Genomic DNA, 27,000 nt, shown 5'->3' with positions numbered 1-27,000 from the left:
CGACTATGCCATGAACTGGGACTAAGCCAGAAAGGAAAAGATGGAAAAGAGAGAAGAGAAAAAAGCAAAGTGGGTAGAAGATGGGGAACTGTTAGGGTTCACTGGAGTAGTTTTCACTTTTTTAGAAGAAGTGAACTGATACTGAGGCCCTTCAATACCAGCTACTTCAAGTCCAGATATATTACACATACACAAAATAAAATCACATACCTGCTGTGCTTGGAGCCTATGCTGGAGTTGAAGCCTCAGCTGATTGGGCTGGTTTTGTACTATGCCAGTTGGCCTAAGGCCTGGTCTAGGTTGCATACGTAGTGTGGCATAACTTGGTCGCTGTCCAAGTGTGTGAAAGTTGGGATCTTGCATGGGTGTATAACTACCCGGTGCCATTTGAGCCTGAGACGCATATTGTTGAGGAAAAACTGGAGGTTTCTGTTCAATGATGAGACTAGATTCTTGAGTTGAAAATGGCTCTGGATCTACAGCCTGGCTCTATGAAGAAATCCAAATGATAATTTTTTTAAAGCGTCTAAAAACAAAAGCCAAATAACTTAAGCACATTTCTTCTTGATGCTATTGACTCTGAGATATTCATACAATCTTCCAAGCCTTATTTATATATGGTGATCATCTATGTTCTGAAAGGCAAGACCAAGCAGAAAGCAAGTTCTGGCAGGTCTTACCCGAAATAATTGGAGTAGAAGGTCTTAAAGAAAGCTGATTACAAGGCTGGTAATTAATTTTTTTAGCCATAGCCATTCATGAAGTTATGTTGCTAAATAATGGATCTAATTCAGTGCTTAAGTACAATATTTGCTCCAGGTGATGTTTTGAGTTAAATCTAATCTCTTTCCAAGAGATAAATTTTTGTCTTTTGGAAAAATCTTTCCTTCCCAATTTCATAAATTAAAAATTCATTTGGATTTACATTATATAAGTTGAACTTATTCCTTGGAAGAAGTAGTACAGCCAAAATTCAATGGGAAGTCTAGAACAAAATTTAATTGCATCAGGCGAGGACTTCTAGATAGCCAGAGCAGAATAATGGGTTTCTAGAGGGAAGGGGAGTTATGTGCAATGTTTATTTTGCAATTTTTCCTAGGGCTCTATGGTCAAAACTGCTGGAGAGCCAATCAAAATTATCTGTCTGATCTGACTACCCTGTCTGTACTTGCCAAAAAGAAAAAAGAATGGTGGTATCTATACTACCCTTATTTTCTATCATAGGAACATAATGTATAACTCCAAGATTCAATGTCTAGCATTTTTTGAATCAAAAACATGGATATAGTTTTTAACTTCAACAAAGGGTTTTTTTTTAAATAAAGCATTAATTCTTTTGTAAAGCCTCTCTTTGTAGCTATGTTGTACACTTTCTTTATGTGCTGTGGTTAATTTTATTTGAAATTGACACAAAGATCTTTATATATTTTGGTAATAAAGAACAAAGCAAGAACTTCTTTAGCTTCGTTCCAGTCAGTACATGATTTATGCATCTTAAGTCAAAATTTCCAGAGGCAGGTAATATTTTTGTCAATGGAAGCTAGATTTCTTTTGGGCTATATAAAATTACTGTCCTACTATTTCTTAATATTTTAATGATAATGATAATAAAGCATCATCTAATTTATTTTGTGACAGCCCAAACTGTAGACTCATCATGGTATAGAGATGACTTTTCATTCTTAAAGATTTTTTCCAAAGGAGAAACAAATTCTGGCAGATTCTACCATTTTAGAAAAACTTTGATTTTGAGAGGCTTGAGTGTGCTGTCTGAAACCAACCTAATTAAGAAAATGGCAGAACATAAATATGTAGCTAAATAAGATGAAATCACTGTATCTATATAAAAATATATCAGAACCCAAGCTGTTTTAAGCTATCAAAACTGAGGACACAAAAGAAAATACAGGTTCCCAAACAGAATCTTGATTAGTAAAATAAGAGAAAAAGAAAGAACTAGCTGTAAAAGAACTAAAGGGAAGGAGTGGGTAAATGAGAAAGGGAAGGGAAGAAATACTTTTGATTCTGATAGATTCACTTTTAAAGAACAGTTAGTACCAACCACAAAATGATAAAGCACTTTAACAAACTCCTTTTAAAAGATAAATACAGTGCAAATATGTAAACCAAAGAAACATAAAGCACAGAAAAATTAAAGGTCAAAATTAATGAATGTTTATTTTAAAAATCCAAATGTTTATCTCAAAAGATTCAGAAAATACTTCTGATTTACCTACAAATTACAGGTATAAACAGCTCTTTTTAATATTATAAAAAGATCTAAAACTAAGTCAAACATCATTTGCAATGGGGATATTAGAAATATTCCCAATAAATATGGGAGTAAAGCAAGGATGCCCTTTCTATCCTGCTATTATTTGACACATAGTAAATGTAGGATAAGAGAAAGAAATTAAAGATGCAAAGACAGGCATTCACTTAATAAACACTTGTTAAGTGCCCACTATGTGCCAAACAATGTGTAAAGGGGCTAGGGATACAAAAAAGAAAAAGGATAGTCCCTATCCTCAAAGAAGCTCACAGTGTAATGAAGGAGCCAACAAGCAGCAAAAATATATATTTTAAAAAGCTACATACATGTACAAACAATAAAACTAGGAAAAAATTATGAGTGAGAGTATATATTATTAGAATTAAGAGAGTTGAGAAAGGCTTCTGGAGATGAAATTTTAGTTGGGATTTAAAGAAAGTCAAGGAAGGTAGTTGGCTTATAAGGAGTAGGAGAGAATTCCAGGCATGAGGAAAAGCCAGAGAAAATGCTTAGGGGCTAGAAGATGGAATGTCTTGTTAATAGAACATATTAGAAGTCAGTGTCATTGGATCACAGAGCATGTGAAAGGTACTAAGGTATAAGAAGATTAGAAAAGTAGGAGAAGGCTAGGTTATGAAGGACTTTGATTGTCAAATTTGGGTTTTTTGGTATTTGATCCTCTAGATAGCAGAGATCCACTAGAGTTTCTTGAGTGGGAGGGTAATATGGTAGGACCTGAACTTTTAGAAAAAATCACTTTGGTAGATGAATGCACGAAGGACAGAAGTAGGGAGAGACTTGAAGCAGGCAGACCTACCAGGAGATTGCTGTAAATAATCCAAGCATATGAAATAATAAAGGCCTCCACTAGAATGGTGGGGCAGGGTCAAAGGAGAGAAGGTAATATATTCAAATATGAAAGGAGATGTTTCAAATATGAAAATGACAGGTCTTGGCAAAAGACTGGTGCTATCCTCTACAGTAATAGGGAAAGTAGGAGGTAGGGAGGGTTTAAGCAGAAAGATAATGAGTTCCATTTTGGACATACTGAATTTCATATATCTACTGGACATCCAGTGTGAGATATGTGAATGACAGGATTTTCAGAATAGGTATTACTCTAAGGAAATGTACAAAAAAGTTGTAACTGCTAAAAAACATACTTTAAGTAGCAATTTTTGTTATGTGGAAGTCAATCCTTTCAGGATAATTAAAGGTCACAATGAAACAGGATCTGTCATACTAAGTAAAAGGCAAAGGAAAAGTATGACTGAAAACAAAAAATATCAAGAACTGACCAACTATTGCTATAAAAAACAAACAAAAATAAGACTTCAAACTAATATCTCTCAGGAAGGTGGCATGTTTCAACCAGAGTTGGTCATTCTATTGCTCAGAATTCAAAGATCTTTCAAAGTTTATTTTTAGAATATTATAGAAATGAATTTATTATTTCTGCTTACATCTCTGTGTATCATATCACTCTTCCAAGGCTTCTCCGAAACCATCTTCTTCACCATTTCTTATAGCATTAAAATACTGCACTAAGATTCATATCTTTTTCTAGTTTCTAGTTTTTTGTCACCACAAAAATAAATGCAATAGATATTTTTCTTTATGTAGACCTTTTTCCCTTTTCTTTTGTATACACCTAGTAGAGGTATTAACTCATATAAGTTAGCAATGCAAATATTTTTGGCCTAAGATATTCCCCCCATACCCAACCAAAAGATAGTTTTAATTTGTCTAGAAGTAGCACTCAGGTTTTGGGGCTGAACAGGAATCATAGCCCTATTCCAAGGATTTAGAATGAGAAATGATCTTCTAGATCATCTAGTCCAAATCCTTCATTCTATAGACCTAGAAAGAAGTGACAAGGATTCAAACTCAAATTCTTTTCACTTGACTTCATGTCTCTTTTACCTTCTGAGAATACCAAAAGAACACTTCATAAATGAAGTTTTAGAATTACCAGAGCTGGTTTGTTACTATAGCTTCTGGTTTCCTAGGTCACTTCCACTGATAAGACCTCACAGGGGGCCTCATGTGCTTGTGAAAACTTGGAGATGAACATTTAAAAAAAAATATTGCCCTTTTTGCTGAATTATTAGTCTGACTATACTTAGAGAGGAGGTGTCTTTCATTAACTTTACTTCTTAGTAATAAAAACAGCTAAGTAAAAATGGCAGACAAAAAGATTGTATCTGACAATACATACAATACTGTTCACAAAACTTTCTGCCTCTATATTTAAAAAAGAAACAAGTATTTCATCACCTAGTTTCTAGGGAATAACACTGGACAACACTGCAATTAAATTGAATTTGGCTGCCTTTTAGTGTCACATTCATTTATTTATTTAGTCACTGTATTCTTGTTCTGCACCAATTCATACAAGTTTCCCCAAGTTTTTCTGAATTCCTTATATTCTTCATTCCTTAAAAGTACAATGGTACTAATATACCACAATCCAGTCATTTTTCAATTGGTGATCACTCACTTTGTTTCTAGTTTTTTGTCATTATAAAAAGTACTGCTAGGATTCTGTTAATTTAAACATTTTCTTATTGATAATCTTTTTTATATGCTAACTTAATTTCTGAATATATTCCTCTCCTCATGTGTTCTCAAAGAGAAAGAAATACATAACAGAGAAGATAGCTAATATCAGTCAAAAGGTGGAAAAGGAAAGAAATAATCTCTTAAATAGTACCTCTTGTGTTCCAGGCACTGTATTATTCCATCCTCATAGTTTGCCAACTTTGCAAAAAAGGAAAATACAGTTCTTCACTGGGCTTAAGCTTGGTCACAATTATAGTTGTTTCTTTTCTTGTTATTTCTATTTACTTTTTTTTTTTTTTTAAACTGAGGCACTTGGGGTTAAGAGATTTGCCCAGGGTTACACAGCTAGAAGTATTAAGTGTCTGAGGCCATATTTGAACTGAGTTCCTTCTGAGTCAGGGCCAATACTCTATCCACTGCACCACCTAGCTGCTCCTTAGACTGTTATCATTGTGAATATTGTTTTCCTGGTTCTTATTACGCCAATCAATATTTACTCATATAACTCTTGCCATGTTTTTCTAACAGGTGTTAGAGCTGAGCATATATACCCTCGCTCCAGGGATTTACATTTTTCTCTTGCTTATTATATACCCACCCTGAAAGGCTAAGGAAAATTTCTCCAACAACACTTGGGTATAAAGCTCATGTCTAGAGTATACCCTAAAAAGGATTAACATTGATATTTTTAGTAAAAGTATTCAATATAAAAAGTAGATACCAGATATAGAACAGATATTTTTTCCAATTACAAAAGAAATAGTTAAAACAAGACTCATAAGTATGTTAACAAATACTTAAAATAGAAACAATATAACTATTATATATATATATATTATACTTTCCCTAAAGAGAAAGGTATTTGTGGTATTGCTAAACAAACATTTCACTTTTACCTCAAGCCTATATTGTTTAACTGTGATCTATCTAAGAAGGCTTCTGGCTTTTGTCCTTTCACTGTGGAATTCTGATAGTAGTGCCCTTCCCCTCAGTGGTCATCTCCTGGCAACTAATTCAATTACTCCTAATCTCTCAAACTCAAGAAGTAGACCCTAAGGAGGGGAAATGCTCATCTCTTAGGATCTCTGCATGGTTATCTGTTCACAAGAAAAAATTCAAAACAGAAGAGATAGTTAGGTCCTTAATAATCGGTCTCTGGCTCACCTAAGCAAACACATATTCCTCTGTCTTGTGCCTCTAGCTATGTCTGCTAAGGGCTGGAAGGGAGAAAGAGAGGAAGAGAGAAAAAGAAAGAGAGGAAGAAAGAAAAAGAGAGAGAGAGAAAGAGAGAGAGAGAGAGAGAGAGAGAGAGAGAAAGGGAGAGAAGAGAGTAAATTAAAGTACTGCATTAAGATTCATATCTTTTTCTATTTTCTAGTTTTTTGTCAACACAAAAATAAATGCAGAGAGAAAGGGAGAGAGGGAGAAAGGCAGAGGAGAAATTATTTCCCAATTTCCTTCTCCTAACTGCCAGAGGCCCAATGAAGATCTGTGTTCTAAACCAGATAGGGTTAAAGATGCTTCTAGTCCTTTTTTGTTTTTACAACCTACTGAGTAAGGGCTTCTGCCTGGCTCACTTGCCAGTCCTTTTTGACAAAGCTCTCAATTACAAGGTCTTTTAAGGGTCTGCTATCATCCTAAAGTACAAATCCTCCAGTTCTGTGTTGAGACGATTCACAGATCCATTCCCTTTGTTACATTTTCCTGATTTTTCATGTCTGTAATTTCACACAGCATAGGAAAATTCTACTAAATTGATTTACAATTTGTTTAGCCATTCCCTGAATCAATGCGTATCTGTTTTGTTCCCCCCCCTTTTTTATTTAAAAAAAAAAAAAAAAACAATACCACAAGAGCATTGCTATTTCATTAACTCATAATCTGACTTGGATAATGAACTAGATTTTCTTTCCAGATGATAGATAACAATTGTATAAGGTATTTATACTATGAAGAAGCACAATTTGGGTTCTGCCACTATTTGACCTTAAGCAAGCCTCTTCTCTGGACCTGATCTGAAAAGTGAAGAGGTCTGGGGCATCTGTGACCACAGACTCACAAGTCCTGAATTCAAAGAGAAACTGAATTCAAATCTGACCTCAGACACTCCACCACTAGTTATATGACCCTGGGCAAATCACCCAATCCCAATTGCCCTGCCAAAATAAATAAATAAATAAATGAAAATAAAGGAAAAATGAAAAGTTAGGACTAGAACACATCTAAAGCCATGGGCTAAGGGTCTGGAATCCTGGGTTCTAAGGTTGGTAGTCAGGAATGATCTGGCTGCTCTCTAGTTTCTCTCTATCTCAAGGATTATTGGACACAATGGAAAAAGCACTGCATTTGGAGGAAAAAGACTCAGATTTACATCCCTTTTCTGCTATTTTTTAGCTTTGTGACCATGGAATCTCGTTTTCTCCCTTAATAAAATGAAGAAATTGTGTTCAGTGATCTCTCAGGTCCCTTTTTCCATTTCCAAATTATATGATCCCATTAGTCAGGAAGCTGATGTCCAATGTCCTCAGAAGCTAGAGGCCTGACTCTTCTATTTATTTTTTTAATGATATATTTTTTATTAACGCTTTTTATTTATAGAAAATATGCATGGATAATTTTTCCTTTTTCTTTTCTTTCTTTCTTTTTTTAAGAAATGGGATGCTTTAACTTAAACTGCTGCAGGGTTATAACCAATTATACAATATACTGACAAAACCACTTTAGAATTGCACTGCTCAATGTATGCAAACAGTCTTGGTAAATCAAACCATACAAATAATACCAGATAAGAACAAACCTGTTCTCTTAGAACTCCCTTTAAACATCATATGGAACTAGACAAATTTTATGGGTAATTTTTCAACATTGATTCTTGCAAAGCCTTCTGTTTCAAATTTTCCCCTCTTTCCCCCTGCCCCCTCCCCTAGATGGCAGGTAGTCCAATACATACATGTTAAATGTGTTAAAATATATGTTAAATCCAATATATGTATATATACTTATACAGTTATCTTGCTGCCCAAGAAAAATTGGATCAATTAAAAAAAACGGGGAAAGAAAACAAAATGCAAGCAAACAATAACAGAAAGACTGAGTGAGACTGCTATGTTGTGGTCTACACTCAGCTCCCATGGTCCTCTCTGGCTGTAGATGGCTCTCTTCTTCACTGAACAAATGGAATTGGTTTGAATCCTGTCATTGTCAAAGAGAGCCATGTCCATCAGAACTGATCATTTTATAGTATTGCTGCAGTGTAAATTGATCTCCTGTTTCTGCTCATTTCAGTCAGCATCAGTTCATGTAAGTCTCTCCAGGCTTTTCTGAAATCATCTTGCTGGTCATTTCTTACAGAACAATAATATTCCATAACATTCATATACCATAATTTATTCAGCCATTCTCCAACTGATGGGCATCCACTCAGTTTCCAGTTTCTGGCCACTACAAAGAGGCTGCCACAAACATTTTTGCATATGTGGGTCCCTTTCCCTCCGTTAAGATCTCTTTTCTTCCAAGAAATAAGTTCAACTTAAATAATGTAAATCCAAATGAATTCTTAATTTATGAAATTGGTAAGGAAAGATTTTTCCCAAAGACAAAAATTTATCTTTTTTAAGATCTCCCAGTAGAAACACTGCTGAGTCAAAGGCTACACACAGTTTGATAACTTTTTAAGCATAGTTCTAGATTGCTCTCCTGAATGGTTCAATCTAATTTCTGATGAAAAGACCAGAGCTAAACAAAAAATATGACCTCTAAATATAGAACTCAAGAGAAGCATAAAAAAGGTAAAAAGAAAAGAACGCTTGAGAACTATATTTCTGTTATGGGCCTGGCTCTTCTAAAGGAAGTGGGACAAGCTGGTTGTATGACCCTGGCCACGTAATTCAAATTCTCAGTGTTAAGGCAACTTTCTTTCTTTCTTTCTTTTTTTTTAATAATAACTTTTTATTGACAGAACCCATGCCAGGGTAATTTTATTTTACAAATTATCCCTTGCACTCACTTCTGTTCCGACTCTCCCTCTCTCCCTCCACTCCCTCCCTTAGATGGCAAACAGTCCTGTATATGTTAAATATGTCGCAATATATCCTAGATGCTATATATGTGTGCAGAACCGAATAGATCTCTTGTTCCAGGGAGAATTGGATTCAGAAGGTAAAAATAACCCGGGAAGAAAAACAAAAATGCAAGCTGTTTACATTCATTTCCCAGTGTTCTTTCTTTGGGTGTAGCTGCTTTTGTCCATCATTGATCAATTGAAACTGAGTTAGATCTCTTTATCAAAGAACTAAGGCAACTTTCTAAGACCACAAATTATAGCCAGGATAGCGGGAGTTTCCTTACCTAAGAGTCCCCTATGCCAGTGAAATCACAGGTCCAATAAATTCCTTTCCTTCTCATAGAATGTTAGAGTAGGAATCTGGCCGATTGTTTATAAACAAAAAAGATTCCAAAATATGTCCTGGGAAATCTCTTGTGAATTTTTTTACTGTGCTATTATACACTCTTTTCATTGTTGCAAAAACTGGGTTGTTAATATCGTTGTGATTGCATATATAGGGTGTTCCAATGGTCTTGGTGCAGTTTTGAGTTATTGAAACTTAAAGTACAGAGATTAAAAAAAAAAAAGGTGAAGTTTTTTCTTGGGGTAATCTTTATCTAGATGAAATTGCTGGGGAACATTCTGGCTGGGGAAATTGGAACTCCAATAATGGTAAGAAGTCTGGTCGTTGTGTATTCCCTGGTTCTGGTTTACCTGGGGAGGACTTTAAAAGCAGTACGTTATGGACAGTTTAATAGGAGGATCTTCTTTGGTCACACTCGCCAACTGAGCAAAATACTTGGGGAAAATGCCAATTTTCCTGGCTGGCCCTCCAGCCACTTGTCATTCACTTCAGAGAGAATGTCCAGGGTATCTCCTTTCTGGACTCTATGTCTTTAGGCCCCTTTACAGAGTAGCTATACTGAGCAACCATTACATAGAAGTACACAATGGCCTCCAAAGCACTGTGGTCCCTGGCACTGGAGTCTCAGTTTTCTGTCTGTGTCCTGTGCCACATTTTTTTTACATGCCTCTTCCCCAGAAACTGGAATGAACTTCAAGTGCCACCATCTTAGAATAGTAATAACAGAAAAGACTAGGCATTTTCATCTAGTAAATTCTATAGCATATAATTTCTCCCAATGAAGTAGACAAAGGAGACCTCATTTTCTGAAGTTATTGTTAGTAATGTTTCTGTAATTTAATTCAAAATATAGTTGAAATTTTTTTTATAATTAGAAAAAATATATCAAGTTTGATCAACTCAAGTGAGAAATAATACAAATAAGAGAGAAAAAGGGGACTAAAATAGCACCTGATAAAGTGACATTAGTTCTGATGAGATAATCATGTCATTTATCAGAAGAGAAAATCAGATATTCTAAAGTAAAAATTATGAATATCAAGATAGCAATTCCATATGCTGAATCATTTAAAATTTTAGCTAAAAGCAAAACAAATTAGTCATATAGGAAACATTTAGTTTTCATTTTTCCTCTCTTGATTTATTTTAGGTCTAACTTTAAATCTATAATAATTTTTTTCTAACCTGATGTTCTCAATATGAACTGCTATGTCTTAAGTCCTTATTTTTGGTGATCGCTGGGAGTTATGATAAAAATATGTTTTTTGAAAGTTTCAGAAGTCTTGTACAACTGTGCATCACCTAACAGACACCAATGATAGGAAGAGGAACTTGGACTTTTTAAGTCTAGAAAATGGATTACACACCAGGTGGCATTTTTTTTTGGTGATAGTTAATATCTCTGGAAATAAAAATAATTCATGCAGACAGATTGAAGAGGAGAAGGTGATAGTGACAAAAAAGGGTAGTGTGTTTTCCCCTAGCCTTTTCTATAATAAACTAAAAGTTGTTGTTGTTTTCAACATATCTTATTACACAATAAACTAAATAGGACTTTCAAGGACTTTATAACTCATTCCTGGGCAGAGTAATAATAATGATGACTGACATTTTTAATAATACTTATGAGAACTCAGTGCTTTACTAATACAATCTTATTTAATGAGCTACATAACATATCTATGAGGAAAATACTATAGAGCTGTATACAGCTCTTGCTATTCTGGTTTTACAGGGGTCGGAGAGGTTAAGTGATTTGCCCTAGTTTACACACAAGCAGGATTTAAACTTAGATCTTTTCAACTCTAAATTCAGCAATATATTCCACAATGCCAACCTGCTTCAATAAATGCAAAAAAAAAAAAATCTGCTATGTCCATACCACCACACTAGGTAATAACTAAATATAAACTATTGATTGTGAAGACTGTATAATTTATAGAAAATTTGCTTTCCTTTAAAGAAACATTTTTTTCTCCCACTAAACACTTAAAAATGATATAAGGTCAAAAGTATGGGCAGGGAACACAAAAAGTACATCACTTTCTGGGGTTGATAAGTATTCACTATACTTTTCCATCTCCAGAAGGACTGTTCCAATGTTCCAGCTAACATGATGGATATAGTCAGTGTTGGAAAGGCTATGGGAAGACAGGCACTCTAAAACACTATTGGTAGAACTATGATCTGTTCTAATATTTCTGAAAAAAATTTGTAGCTATGCTAGAAAAATGAGCAAATTTCTATATCCTTTGGTCAAGCATATATACCAAGAGGTCAAAGAAAGAAGGAAAAGTCTATACATATCACTTACTTGTAGTAGCCTTTTTTTTTAAATAGTAAAAAACTGGAAGGGAAAAAATTTAGGTCCCAGTAGCTAACCAAACAAAGTCATGGAATGTTTTTGTTTTATAATAAATGATGACAATGAATAAGTCAGTGAAACTTGGGAAAACTGTATGAAGCGCAAAAAAGTGTAACAAAACAAGATATGCAAAATTACCACAATTATGTAATGATTTTGTTTCCTGTGGACTATGTGGAAAGATGTTCCTCTACAACTACAGAGTGAGGCATATGCTGATATACTTTCATATGCCAGTTTGCTTTGCTTAACAATACTTCGTGACAAAGGGTTAGGTACCAGAAAATGACAGCAATGGAAAAAGAAATATTTCAATAAAATACTTTTTAATAAAGAATGAAGGGGTAACTTTTTTTTGGAAATTCTTCTTATAATAAATATCTTTTCTTGTCTTCAATTATGCTAAGGGACAAAAAGAGAAGGATGAATTTCAAGAGATCATTTCCACTTAAAACTGATTTGAAAAGGTGAACTGAAAAGTACTTGAATCAAAGTAAAATGAATAATTTAGACTACACATCAGGATACCTTCTCAAGCAATTAAAGTCAATGCACATACCTGGCTAACTAGTTCAGGTATTCCCAAAGCTCGGTCAATTTCTTCAAGGCCATCAAAATTTCGTAATGCCAAATAGAGTTGATCCAGGAGAGTTCCTTCATCACTTGGTGATTCTGAAGCAGGATGTGGACACAGCAAGTCATCTGGAGAAGTACCAAATGGTTGCCTACAAAGGGTCAAATACAACCTTGATCAAGAACAGCTTGAAGGACAGCATCTACTGCATAGTGGGTAATGACTATCAGAAGCAAAAGTGCCAGTGAATCAAGTTATCTTCAAGGCAACCAACTGTTCTAAATAGTTTCATCAGTAGATGTAGATTAGAAAGACAGCTTAGAGTTTGTTTTTAACTTATGTCTTTTAATAATATACGTTTTGTTACTGAAATAAAATGCAACAACTTCTTTGAACTGTGAGAAATGAAACTATCTAATCTAAAAGGCTTATTTAACCTAAATGATTCAGCCTAGAGCAATGATGACCTAGATGGGAATGAAAAATGGAGGGTTATTATTGAAAAAAAGAAGGATATTATACATCTATTGACAATTAAATGTTTACTATAAGAAGTTCTACTTTGGAATTCCTGGGTTACATGTTAAGGAAAAATAATCCATTAAATATACTAATCATATTTGATACTAAGAACTAAAAGGTGAAAAATTAATTGTTCCAAAACCAAAATCACATAGAAAATAAAATTCTCCGGAAAAGGCTTTTAAAAAAGATTCCAGATCAGTGCAATGCTAATGACTTAAGTAATGATAACTTGAGTTTTCATAAACAATTTGTCACACTGCTGCATCAACAGTGCTTTACAACAAATCCTAATATTTATAACAGGTTCTAAGTAACAAAAAAAATCAAGGATATAAGAATCAAGATATGAAGCTAAGAATCTAATTTAGACATTGTGAAACATATATATGATAAACATCAAAAATTTAAAATGTAAGCCTAAGTAAATCAAATTATCTTCAGTAGAACATAAAGATCTTGAAAGCAAGAATTCTTTGGTCTTTTCATTCCTAGAGACTGACATAGTACCTGATACTTAATAAATATTTGTTGGTGTGAATTTTAGATCTCTTGAGTGTCAACAGCAAAGCAAAGTGATATGAGATAATAGTAAGGAAGTCAAACATAATAAATACTGAAATAATCAACAAATCTCAATCTCTCACATTAAAAAAAGTATGTATGTGTGTGTGTGTGTGTGTGTGTGTGTGTGTGTGTGACAGACAGATTTCCTTCTTTTTCTACTGGATTATTTGAAAAGAAAATGACAACTGTATTTTCTTTTGATGCAACTCTAAGATTTAAGAAACTCTCTTAAGTTTTGATGATTATACTTTTAACTGCCTTTTGTACATCTGTTTTCTTCTTCTGTTAGCACTTTAGATGAAATCTATCTGAAATTAATCTAAAATCAATTATTCTCTCTGAACCCAAACCAGCTTCTACTACAAACTTTCTCATTTCTCCTAGCCACAACATCTCAGAATCAAGGTTAGTCATCCTTGGGATAATCTGCTGAAGGAATAATCTATTTCAACCAGATTTATTCACTGCTTTGTGTATGTTGATTACATTTCCATTTCTATGCTTTTGTTTATGCCTTTATCCTTACTGAAGTCCCATGCCTCTTATATGTGTCTTTGCGCCATGATTTCTTTCAGTTCATTTCACTCATAGACACATCTGCCCTCAGGAGCCACTTCTTTACCTGAAGACATGGCTAAACATGTCATTTATTTGGCACTTACAATCCCTCAACATATGCCAAGCACATTGCTAACTATTGGGAAACAATGTCCTTGTCATTCAGGAGCTTACATTCAAATGGGGGAGAGAACATTTAACTAGCTAGATAAAAAGGAGATGGAAGGTAATCTCAGAAAGAAGGCATTGGAACTAGTTGGATGGGAAGAAACCGAGCCAGGGAAAAGCTTTCTGTAGAAAGTAGGATTAAGTCATTTTTTTTTTTGGAGGGGAAAGGTGGGGAGGATGGAGTGGTGTGGGAAGAAATAAAGGAAGTAAATTTTAAAGCAAGCCAGGAAAGCTGAGAGGTGAAAGTGGGAAGAAGCAGCATATTCTAGGCATGAAGACTAGATAGTACAAAGGCAGAGAGCCAGGAGAAGAGGTGTCAGGTAAATCTGTGGAGCAAGATTATAGAGAACATGGAAGGAAGTAAAACATAAAAAAAATTAGGAAAACAGCAGTTGATCAAGTTATGAAGGATTTAAATGACAAAAGATTTGAAATATGATACCTTATAGATAACAAGGAATCATTGGTGGTTACTGAGTGACCTGGTCAAAACTATGCAATTTGGCAGCAGAGAAAAGTAAGGATTTGAATATGAAGAGATCTTGACACAAAGAGATAAATTACAAATCCAATGAAATTGTCATGTGAGAGCAAATAAAAACCTATATGAGACTGTGTGACCCTGGACAAGTCATTTAACCCCAAGTGCCTCAGCAAAAAAACAAAAACAAAAACCCACAACACAAAAACAAACAAAAAAACCAAACTAAATGAGGGTAGTGGTTTTTATCAATCAAAAGACAATATTTATTAAGTGCCTACCATGTGCGAGGTACTGCCAGAACAGCCAGAAGGCTAGTGTTACTAGATGAAATAGTAAATGTCAGGGAATATGATGCAAGATAAAAGATGCTATCTGCATCCAGAGAAAGAATTAATATATAAAGGTATGCATAGAATAGTTTTACACATATGTATACACACATCTCTCTTCTTTGTCTGTCTGTCACACACACACACACACACACACACACACACACACACACACACACACGTTTAATGGTAGCCATTTCTGGGAAAGGGGGATAGGAAGTAAAAAGGAAAGAAGTTTAATATGATAACTTTATTGTATATTTAAAAGGAATAGAACATAACAGACACAATAGATATGCAATTTCATATACAATCTTTTTTTTTCTCTTCTACTATGTTATGAAAATGCTTATTTTATTCCTTAAGTTTGGAATAAAATAAAAAAAATTAAAAGAGGACTAAAAAAAAAATAGAAAGGGGCTATAGGTTATGAAGGGCAGTGAATTTATGAAGGGCAGTGAATACTGAAAAGAACATTATGTACTGGATCCTGAAGACAATAGGAAGCCAGAAGAATTTACTGAAAGGGTTCATAATTAGACCTGGTTTTTAGGAAAATTACTTTAGTGGCTGAGAAAATAATGGATTGGAATGGGGAGAGACTAGGTAGGCCAACACATCAATAGGCTATTGCAATGACCCAGATGTGAGATAATAGGGGGTTGCACCAAAATGGTGGCAGTGTCAGAAGAGGGAAGGAGATGTATTGAAGAGATGTTGCAAAGTTGAAACTGGCAGGCTTTGGCAACAACTTGGATATACAGGTAGCGAGGAAGACAGAGAGAGAGAGGGGGAGAGAGAGAGAGGAAGAGGGAGAGGGAGAGGAAGAGGAAGGAGAAGAGAGAGAGAGAGAAACAGAGAGAGAGAAAGAGAAAGAGAAGGAGAGAGAGAGAGAGAGAGAGAGAGAGACAGAGACAGAGACAGAGACAGAGACAGAGAAAGAAAGAATGAGAGAACATGAATATGCTTTGTGCTGGCAGAGAGATGTCCTTGTTTTGGGGCAGGTAGAAGATGCTAAGTCTACTCCTTGTCAACTTTTCTCAGAAGATGTGCTAGATGTAGGAAGAATTGAAAGGAACCACTAGGGTGTGCCATGACTTGAAGATGAAGCAAAGAAGGTGGAAGAGAGTGATCAGAAAGATAGGAGAAGAAAAAGCAGAAAGACAGAGTGACTATATAGGAAAAGAGAATGTGTAAGAGTCAGAAGCTGAAGACAGTTTAATGAAGATCAGAACCAAGAAAAGTCTATTATATTAAGCAATTAATATTCCTTCTAATTTTTCTTTAAATAATTCCATGGACTTACTATTGCTTTGAGTAGTAAAGAAAATGTTTACATAACCTAACTACTGTACAACACTAGAATTTATTTGTTTTTGGCCATCTATCTATCTAATATATATTAATATTCCCAATGAAAAAAATTTGTACAATTTTATCAGAATATTTACATTATTAGTCATTATGAACATGTAGTTTTTCTTTTCCCAGGCTTTGAGTCTATCTCACTTAATTTCATGTTTCTGTTTCTAGATGACTCTAGAAGCACAGTGGCTCCAGCCAATCATCACCTTCCCGTCAGTTTGAAAGTAAAAAGAGTGCTTCATTCTTAACAAGCTGTCAAGATCACCTGACCTGACTGGATCAACCTAATGTTGGTAGATAAACCAATAAGAAATCAGAAAAAAGAAAGCAAAAATAACCCTGTAAATAATAACTCACAACTAGCAGTATTTTACAAAGAAAATTTTAGGGGTCCAGTAACAGTAGTGTGCACAGAAACATTTCAGTAATTGCTTGATCCTGCACCAGCACAATTTAGAATAAATACCGCACTTAAGATACCACAAGTAACTTTGAAGAAAACAGCTACATTTGAATGATTAGGTCAGAGACAGATTGAAGATTCTCTGTTTGTTTTGTTTTGTTTTTTTACTAAATTTAGACAATAATATTAGAAGGGGGAAATCAAGTTGCTTTCCAAAGTTTAGAAATCATTTTTTGAACTTAAACTTTGAGTCAATTATCTGAAGTAATAATTTAAAGAGCAGAATGGACAGGATACTAGACTTGGAATCAGGAAAACTTAATTTCACATCTGGCCAGAAATACTTATTAGTTGTGTGACCTTGAACAAGTCACTTAACATCTTTATGCTTTAGTTTCCTTATCTGTAAAACTACAATAATAGTAGTACCTACTTCTATTATTGTGTGGATCAAATGAAATAATGCTTATAAAGTATTAGGTAAACCTGAAAGCATTATATAAATGCTGACTATTGAACAATAGGTAATTTTAACAAAAACTCAAGAATGTTGATCAGAAGGATAATTAATTAAAAGAACACAAGTCGTGAAAAAAACAAAACCCTAATTTAACAGAACAGTCAGAAGCCTGAAGCCTGAACCAACATGAATATAAATATCTATTCAAAGTTTTCTTTACAAAGTAAAATAACACTTAGGATGAATATAGAAATGGGAGGAGGTCAAATTTTGAGCTGAAGCTTTAAATATCAAACTCATATTTTATTTTCTTACTATACTATAGTAAGTACTAACAAAGTATTTGCAACATCTTTAATGTTTTGAAAGAATTGGTCAATGTGATAAAAAAAATGAGAAAACAATTTTTACTTTTACATCGTTTTCAAATTGATCATATTCAAGTGACTCTGATTTCCTTTTAAGCTAATGTAAAAAAAAGTCCTTGATGTAAAACAAAAAAGAATGCTCTTGATCTGACACATATTAGGGTCTATAAAGCACTTTCAAAAACAAAAAGCACTGAAGTGGGGATTTAAATTCAAAATTAGTAACATTGTCTAATATCCTTTTAAATAAAGATTGACTTCTGAAGTTCTCTCTCTAGCTCGAGATCTGTCTTATCACATTTTTTATGGATTACCCATAGGTCACACATTTAGATATTAGATATTAAATTAGATTAGATTAGATATTAAGTATTAGAAGAAATAAGCACAAGAAAAACAGTTACTATGTTACATGTGGGGGAATTCTTAGATAATATGTCCTGGAAGGCATTTTAAATTTAGTTTGTATCAAAAGTATGGAAGGTGAGCTAGCAACAGAAATTTAAATTTTAGTAACTAGCTGTGCAACAAATAAACAAATCATGTAACTTGTCCAGATCAATTCTCCTTGTCTGTGTTGAGGGTTGAAATAGATAATTTCTAAGGTCCTTTATAATTTTTACTGGCTTATTTTATGATCATTCTGAATCTACATTATTGTGTGCTAACATGTGCTCTGCAGCTTTGAAGAGATACATGGAAGAAAATCTGTGCTTGAGAAGAACAGCAAGCTATTTAATGAAGAAACTATTTCCGAATAGTTTAGTAGTATCTTTTTAGAATGATTACAAGCCTGAAGAAAATTAAATGTATGGGGGAAATATTAGGGCTTCACAGATAGTTGGCATAAATGGGATCTTTATTAGCCATCATCCATGAACTATGAAATAAATGCTTTTTGATCTACTTCTATGCCAACAAAGAATAGAGAATTCTGAACTTCTTTTTCCATTGTATAGATTCCTATGATATTATTTCTAATTCCCAAGAGGAATTCTTTGTAATTCATGAAAATGAGTAAAAATGGGAGCAGCTAGAACACAGATAAAATGTAAAGATATGCAGGGAGGCTTTATAGTTAAAACACAGAATTCCAGGTTCAGAACTCTAATTTGTTACAGTCAAAATACAAATCTTAATTTTAAGGGTTCTTTTCTCCTCAATGACTAATATTTCCTTTCTTCTTCCCCCCCCCCTTACTAATATTTGTTTTTTTCCAAATACATGTAAAAATAACTTTCAACATTCATTTTCTTTTCTTTTCTTTTTTTAAATAACTTTTTATTGATAGAACTCATGCCAGGGTAATTTTTTACAGCATTATCCCTTGCATTCACTTCTGTTCCGATTTTTCTCCTCCCTCCCTCCACCCCCTCCCCCAGATGGCAAGCAATCCTTTACATGTTGAATAGGTTACAGTATATCCTGGATATAATATACGTGTGCAGAACCGAACAGTTTTCTTGTTGCACAGGGAGAATTAAATTCAGAAGGTATAAATAATCCGGGAAGAAAAACAAAACTGCAAGCAGTTTATGTTCATCTCCCAGTGTTCTTTCTTTGGGTGTAGCTGCTTCTGCCCATCTTTGATCAATTGAAACTGAATTAGCTCTCTTTATCGAAGAGATCCACTTCCATCAGAATACCTCCTCAAACAGTATCATTGTTGAGGTATATAATGATCTCCTGGTTCTGCTCATTTCACTTAGTATCAGTTCATGTAAGTCTCGCCAGTCCTCTCTGTATTCATCCTGCTGGTCATTCCTTACAGAACAATAACATTCCATAACGTTCATATACCACAATTTACTCAACCATTCTCCAATTGATGGGCATCCATTCATTTCCCAGCTTCTAGCCATTACAAACAGGGCTGCCATAAACATTTTGGCACATACAGGTCCTTTTCCCTTCTTTAGTATCTCTTTGGGGTATAAGCCCAGTAGAAACACTGCTGAATCAAAGGGTATGGACAGTTTGATAACTTTTTGAGCATAGTTCCAAATTGCTCTCCAGAATGGCTGGATGTTCAACATTCATTTTCGTAAGGTTTTGTGTTTTAAATTTTTTTTCCTTCCTTCCCCAAAATATCAACCAATCTGATACAGGTTAAATATGTGCAATGCTTTTAAACATATTTTTATATTTGTCAAATTGTGCAAGAAAACTCAGACCAAAAGGGAAAAAACCACAAGAAAACAAATAAATAAACAAAAAGGTGAAAATTCTATTTTTCAATCCACATTCAGCTTCCATAATTTTCTCTCTGGATATGGATGCCATTTTCTATGCCATAATTCTATTGGAATTACCTTGTATTTTCTTTATTCTGATGAATTTTATCATTTGTTAGATTCAACTATCATGCTGCTTTTTAAGTTTGCATGTTCACTTAGCAGTGGGTTTAGTTAAAAAGAACCAAAGTGAAATTATTTTGCAAACGGGTAATGCATTAAATGACACCAATGAATTATCTTAAAAAAAAAATTCATTTAGTTCAACCTTGCCAATGCAACCTACTACAACATACTATAACATAAAGTGCTAAGCAAGCACATATTCACTATTTTTTCCCCTCTGTAGTAAGAGAGGAAGAAAAAAAAGCCTAGCATGCATCCTTCTTATAACTGTCACATACTAGAAGACAATTAAGTTGTCAAGTACTGAGTATCATGGATTGTTGGCTGAACTCAACCGATCCCATCTCCTTCTTCTAGACTAAATACAATTCCTTTAAACTTTTTTTCTTATCATTGCCTTTACTGATTAGTTACTTTTCTTTAAATGTTCTACAATTTATTCATAGTCTCATTAGGAAATCAAGATCAAAACTGAACCATGTATTATATTCAGAAACTAAACAATATGAAGTATAGCAGAAAAACTATTTCCCACTAACGTATAATAATATTTTTACAATACTCACTTAATTTAATTTAATTTTTTTTTACTCTCTTGATTTTTAAAAATAAGGGGATTATATAAGGCTAACAAATAAAATGTTTTAATTAGTGGTCTAACATCAAAGATTACTTTGATTTTAATTACAACTTAATTTAGGGTTTACCATTCTGAGGAACTTTTTGTTGTACAAGTTATCTAAGCAGTACTCATTTCACATCTTATTAATATTAACTTTTAAAATTATTTTTGGTCTGTAAGAGTACAACCTTGTGCTTGTTCCTGACAACATTCATTCAGATAGACTTTTATAATTTCTTTCTTTTTGGTTTAATTTGAAATCAATGAAATCAGAGCACTAAAAATTGCATGTACTTTAGTGACTATATACTGAATCTTCTAGCTGAATTCTATTTATATTCATAGTGCTCTCAAATTCTCCCACAAATCTTATGGTTACTCCAGACAAAATGATTTTTCTCTCCTATGAACAATTTTAACAAACTGTTTGCAATGTTATTGTACTTATTGTATTCAAGGCCAACTAGTCTAAAAGTTCTCTGCAGAAGGAGATGGTGTCTCACATAACCTCTTATCAAATATGTAGAGAATAAATATGGATGACTCAAAGAAAACTGCCTGGCCACTTTTAGTTATGTATCTGCAAATCTATCCTTTTTCCTCATAGAGAAACTGCTCCCAAAACAAAAAAGACTATGTTATCTATACAGTACAGCCATAAAAATGACAATTATTATCTTAAAATTTCTCTTCCGTTGAGACTTACCTGTTCTGACTGGCAAAAGAGGCCTGTTCTATAGGCAGGATGCTCTCAGGCCATGGGGCAGTCTGATTTGGAGGAGCTTGTTGTTGACTGTACTGGGGTCCTCCCATATTCATCTCTAATTCAGATGGCCCTAAACAGAAAAAAGGAAGGATTATCATATCCAAGTGAACTTTTTGATCAAGAAAAAAATTGAAAAGATTGGGAGTGTGAGAGGAAGAAGAGAAATTCTCTGGAGGAAAATGAAATAATAAAGCATTTTCTCTGATTAAAAAAATATACACAGGAGATGATCATTCAGACCATGGATTGTTGGATTCTCTGCTTTTCTTCCTCCTTCCTCTGCCTGCCCACTTCCTAATCATTTCATTTTCCATTACGACCTATTATTAGGAGATGGAGATAAGCATGGCTAAAGTAAAGACTTGAATCATTCATTTTATAACTTTCTGGAAGTCCTTGCCTAAGGTTTAAAACTATGGAGACGTTGCAGTTGTAATGGAAAGAGCAATGGGTTCTGAGACAGAGAAGCTGGATTCATATTCCATCTCTGCTCTTTACTACATGTGGAGTAACTTCAGGTCAAGTCACTCAAATGGCCCTAGCTTCCTAAGATTGAATTAAACAATCTCCAAAGTCTCTTCCAATTCTATAGCAAATGAAAATGAGTTCTGCAAAACTTTGGGTTCTTTTGTTAAATGATCCTTAAGTCTTTTTTATTATTAGACTCTTACCAATCTTGAAATATCTAATACAGTATATAAAAAATGCACGAACATAAATGGATTTGTACCATGCTATGATGGATGATGGATACTGAATAATGTAACTATAGAGAAACACATAATTTAAAAAGGGGAAGCTAGGTGATGCAGTGGATAGAGCACCAACCCTGAAGTCAGGAGGTCCTGAGTTCAAGTCTGGTCTCAGACACTTGACACTTCCTAGATGTGTGACAATTGCCTGGGGGGAAAGGAGGGAATTTGAAACCTTAGGTCTGACTATCATAGATTAGTCTACTATTAGTTTATTTAACACCTGGCCAAATCCAACTATAGTGCTTATATTTTCTCTTTGGGGTCTTAGAGCACTCTCATTAAAGAGTATTAATTTATTTATATAATAATCATTTGATATATTTATTTAAGGTAAATTTTCCTACAAAGAATTTAAACTTTGTTAACACAGTTAAAAGAAAACCTTACATTCATTTTTATTAATTGCTATTCACACTAACTCATCACAGGGAGAATACTTAATTGCAGCTATGGGCAAGTCTTGAACGTACTGAGAGAAATGTCACTCCCTTTAAGAAGTCACAGAAGACTGAGAGTGTCAGAAGCTAGCTTACCCATATTCATGACCTGAGACTGAAGCATCTGTCTTTGGCCAGGCTGGCTGCTAGGTCTCATAGGAATGCTGGCAGTTGGGTTACGAATCATACCTCCTTGGATTGGCCTATTCATGGCACTGGTTGTGGCAGGACAGGTGACCCTCACTGCAGAGCCCGGGGATCCCCAATCTCCTGAAGGTATTGCAGGTCGGGAAGTATTTCCACCAATCATTCCTGTGATAAAGTTAAGGAAAGTAGAGAAATATATCCCTTGCTAACATCTTTATCACATAATTATCACAAAATAATCTTATTCTTCATAGGAGACTACTAGTATATAGAATTAGATCAAATGTCTCAGGAGTGACTTGTGTCCTTAGTTGTTCAGTTATAACTGGTGATCATTACAAATTTTTCATGACATAGAGTTGTTGCTGGCTATTGTTTTGAGAAACTAAGAAAACTGTTCCCATATGTACTCTACAACAGGTGCTGAGGGTGTGTGGATAACCTTGACTTCCTTCCTCAGGAAGTGAATCACATCTGCTGATACATATCAATGCTTCACTTTCCAAAAAAGGTTAGGATAAGACTAAGAACTAGGTGTCAACTAATAATGAATATTTTCTTATAAAGTAAAAACTCAAAGAAGACTCTACCAAATCAATGTTAAACATGGAAATACTGGCTTCTTTCTCAAAACTCTACTTAGGCTGTTTGTACAAACTATGGGGAAATTACTCATTGAAGCTTTCCAATATTTATTCCAGTTCATTATACTTAAGGCCAGGGAAAGTGCTGCTGTTGTTACAATTCTGAGCTACCTATTTACATCTGATTGTGCATCTGTAGAAATAATATGGCATCTCACTATAATTAGAGAAATTATCTCTTTGTAATTAAGATATTAGGAATAATTTTTACTACACATAAAAGAATTTAAGATTTGCCAAGTGAGATCAAGTTCCCGATCTATCTCATCTGGCTCTGGTTTTTGGCACTGGCCACGTATCAGATATCTTAAAAGGAGGAAATAACCCAAAACCAAATTTGTTGTGTTGTGTACATATATGCAGGCCATGATAGTCCACTGCAAAGTATGATAATTTAAAAAAAGGGGTTATGTACTAATAAATATATTTTTAGAGAAGATCAGCTAAAAAGCTGATAATATCAGTGCTTCACACTAACTGGGAACTAGCTATAAATTGTTTTTCAACTATATGAAGTCATGAGCATTCTCTAATTTTTCCATTCTGGTTCATTAAGATTATCATTTAAGATATTAGATGTGTCTGGATTCACAAAAACTGTGGAGGAGGAGAGGAGACAATTCTAAGTATCATTTATAAATCTTGATGCTTTACTCTTTTCCTTCAGAGAAATGGCATAGCTGAATGATTAGTTTAAACTGGTGTCATGTTTTTGGTGGTGTTTTTTTTCCCCCTGGAATATATTTGTAATCAGAATGCTACTATTGCTAATAATGCTACATACTTTACCCACACTGAAAATATAAACCATTTAGGTATATATTTGTTGTACTATAATAAGAAATACTTATTTTCTTTTAAAGTAAATGTTAAAATTGTATCAAAGAAGCTACATTTATAGTATTCAACTATGTTTGTAGTATTTCTTGTGTGACAAAAAATTTTAGAGCTTAAGTTCCATCCAGTTCAATCATTTTAAAGATGAAGAAATTGAAGCATTGTACTGGGGAGGAAAGTAACTTGCCTGTCATCACACTGATAATGAAAGTGGAAAGGCTACAGCCCATTTCTCTTGAATCTTGCCTCCTCAGTCAACCTTTTAAAAACTTTTGTTTAAAACTTTCCTCCCCTACAACAATATCACAAATGCAGGTAAGATAATCATTGTTTGAGTTCTTTTTTCTTATATGACAACCTCAAATATCCTGTTTGCAGAAACCAAGGATTTGTCTATCACCTTTCATTTTTTCCTCTTATTTAATAGTATTTCATTTTTTTCCCAATTACATATAAAGTTAGTTTTCAACATTCATTAACTCTTCATTTTGTAACAGAGAATTTTAGGGACAATGATGTATTGTTATAAATAATATAAATCTACATGCTGGAATAGGATAGCAACAGCTAAAAGAACAGTACTTGTTTTTAGTCCTAGACACATCAAAGAGGTTAAGATAATGGTACAGATATTTCATGTTCTATTACATGCAAATCCAAACTGGATGACTAAAATCTTAATATACATTTAATAACAAAGAAATTTTAGTTAGCCCTAAAGGCTATACTTTTACACACTTTAAAAATTTTGTAGTTGACAATGATTTTACATTTTCATTGTCCTAGTTGGATATTAAGTGCTAAATTAGTTTAGTTCTTAACTTCTATTTTATAACTTCCTACACAGATGTTACTACCAATTATTGGGAAAGTTTAAGCATATCATAGACATTCGCTTGGAAAAAGCCACTATCTGTTAGTTTCACATAGGGTCCCAGAAGTACTTTTTGAAAATAACTAACTAGAGTTTTAACTAGAATGGATATCAAGCAATTACATTCATGTTATGGGATTAAAAAATCATAGTACTGATTAGAAATTCAATTAAAATGTCAAACAGCAAAAATGATCAGTTATGACAGTCTATTTATTTTTAATCTTTCAAGCACCATTCTTAGGAATTTCAGAGAGTCTTTGGATGTTCAAATATGTCTAAATAGTTAAAAATCTTACATCCACAAGGAAGAATTCATTTAAATTTTTAAAAAATGCATTTAATGTAGCATATGATATCATAGCCAGTTAAGTAATTTAGTGAAAAAATAGTGCATTTAAGCCCTTACCTGTACTATTGTTCCCTAAATTTCCTTGGTTTCCTATCATCCCTTGATTACCCATCATTCCTGGCTGAGGTATCACTGAATATGGGCTACTGTTTCTTATTGGTGGGAAAGGTCCAGCACTTGTTGGGCTTTGCAATGTTATGTCGAGTGGTAAATTCTGATTTGGCAATAACCGGCCCAGTTGTCCTGGTCGAGGGTTATTAAAAGCTAAAGAGAAAACAAATAAAAGCAAAGTTAAAATAAGAAAATGAAAAATGATAGTTATAGAATGGATTAGGTGAAACCTTCTGAAACATAAAAGATAAGGATCAATGATTTGCTTAAAAAATTTGCACGCACACGCATACACACGTTCTTTCTTCGTAATGCGTCTAAATCTCACATACCTACAGATTTAGCATATAAAAATTTTTCAATCTGGCATCTAAAGGAATGACTTTAAATGTTAAATGGTTATCACTGGGTTGAAAACAAAGGACTTAAGATTTTAACTGGCTTATTAATGGAAATGCTGAGATGAAATGCCATTTAATTCACTGAATTCAGTCACTATATTAATTAATTTGCAGGTCTAATCTGAGATTATCTGTCTAAATTATCAAGCATTTATTAGGGGTTTATTATGTGGAAAGTACTATATTCAGTATAGAATAGTATTTCCTCAAAAAGCTTGATTAGTTCAATATGGACAGCAATACCTGATAATTCAGCATGGCAAATAAATGTGAGAGCCTGGCTATTAGAATTCATAAAATTAACTGAATTATTTCATAATATGTAAGAGTATCATGTTAAAGGAAATATAAATTATTAACAACCATTGGTACAAATAGAATTTTCATCATAATCAGTGATGAAAACAGAAATTATTAATTTTTAAGATGGTTTTACTATTTGTGAAATAATAAGAATGATTCATTTCTTTCTAGTTTTCATTACTTCATTATTTAACATCTGTACCTTACTTCTTATGTGTACAGAAGAGGCCAGAAGTTCCAAGAATTATATTACTTTGTAGCCCCTTATTTCCCTTTTATTAAACAATTATCAACTGCTTGAAAAAACAATCCTTAAATTCATTTTGCCACTTCTCTAGAATTTTCACCCTGTAACTCTATGAATCTCTGCTGCTTTTCTCTCTTCCCCTCTCTTAAAAAAAAAAAAAAAAAAAGGAATGCCATGGTTTTCCAGCTCTCCAAAAAATGACAGGAACCTTTTTTCTTTTCAGAAATAATTAGGCCTCACTTGAGTAATAGTCTTAGTAAGTAAAACTTTCAAATAATTAACCTGATAGTTATAATCCAGTGTTCCACTCCCCCAAATCCCAAATCCCTATCCATGGAGAATAACTACATATGTATGTAGTGAATATGTAGTTGTAGGGATATTATTAAAGAATACAAGGGAACAGTGATGTTATCTATCACCCATCTATGAATTCCAGCCCTTGTCATTCTTACCACAGTCATATATTAGCTAAATTCTTCAGCACCTCAAGGTAATAATTAAGGAAGTTTTATGTAGGAACAGAATGTTTCAGATCTTAGATTAAATAGATGAGAAAGAATTCATATGGATACTTACTTTACCAAGTAAGTTTAGATTTATATAACAAATAAAACCTATCAAAAATGGGTTTCTAATTCTAAAATAATTATTTTAATTTAGGAAAACATTATAAATTAAACAAGTATTTTATTTTTAATGAAACTATTTTATTTGTTCAATTCAACATGACAAACT

General features: G+C 33.6%; 1 protein-coding gene across 4 annotated transcripts in view; it reads right to left on the bottom strand.

Moving 5' to 3' along the window:
* The window catches only part of NCOA2 (nuclear receptor coactivator 2), a 302,628-nt gene that overhangs the window by 19,571 nt on the left and 256,057 nt on the right, over positions 1 to 27,000 (bottom strand). For 3 of the 4 annotated variants that reach the window (XM_051970063.1, XM_051970062.1, XM_051970065.1), the window contains exons 14-18: positions 25,258 to 25,464; positions 22,443 to 22,658; positions 21,095 to 21,224; positions 12,168 to 12,333; positions 211 to 489 (exon numbers count right to left, since the gene is read on the bottom strand). In XM_051970063.1, the coding sequence (XP_051826023.1) occupies positions 211 to 489; positions 12,168 to 12,333; positions 21,095 to 21,224; positions 22,443 to 22,658; positions 25,258 to 25,464 (998 nt within the window). The remainder of the gene's footprint in view (positions 1 to 210; positions 490 to 12,167; positions 12,334 to 21,094; positions 21,225 to 22,442; positions 22,659 to 25,257; positions 25,465 to 27,000) is intronic. The other variant, XM_051970064.1, reaches the window with a different exon arrangement.

This window comes from Antechinus flavipes, chromosome 1, assembly GCF_016432865.1.
Source record: "Antechinus flavipes isolate AdamAnt ecotype Samford, QLD, Australia chromosome 1, AdamAnt_v2, whole genome shotgun sequence".
In the NCBI taxonomy this organism is placed as follows: Eukaryota; Metazoa; Chordata; class Mammalia; order Dasyuromorphia; family Dasyuridae; genus Antechinus; species Antechinus flavipes.
The sequence above is the reverse complement of the archived record's forward strand: the minus strand, read 5'-3'. Positions and strand labels throughout refer to the sequence as shown.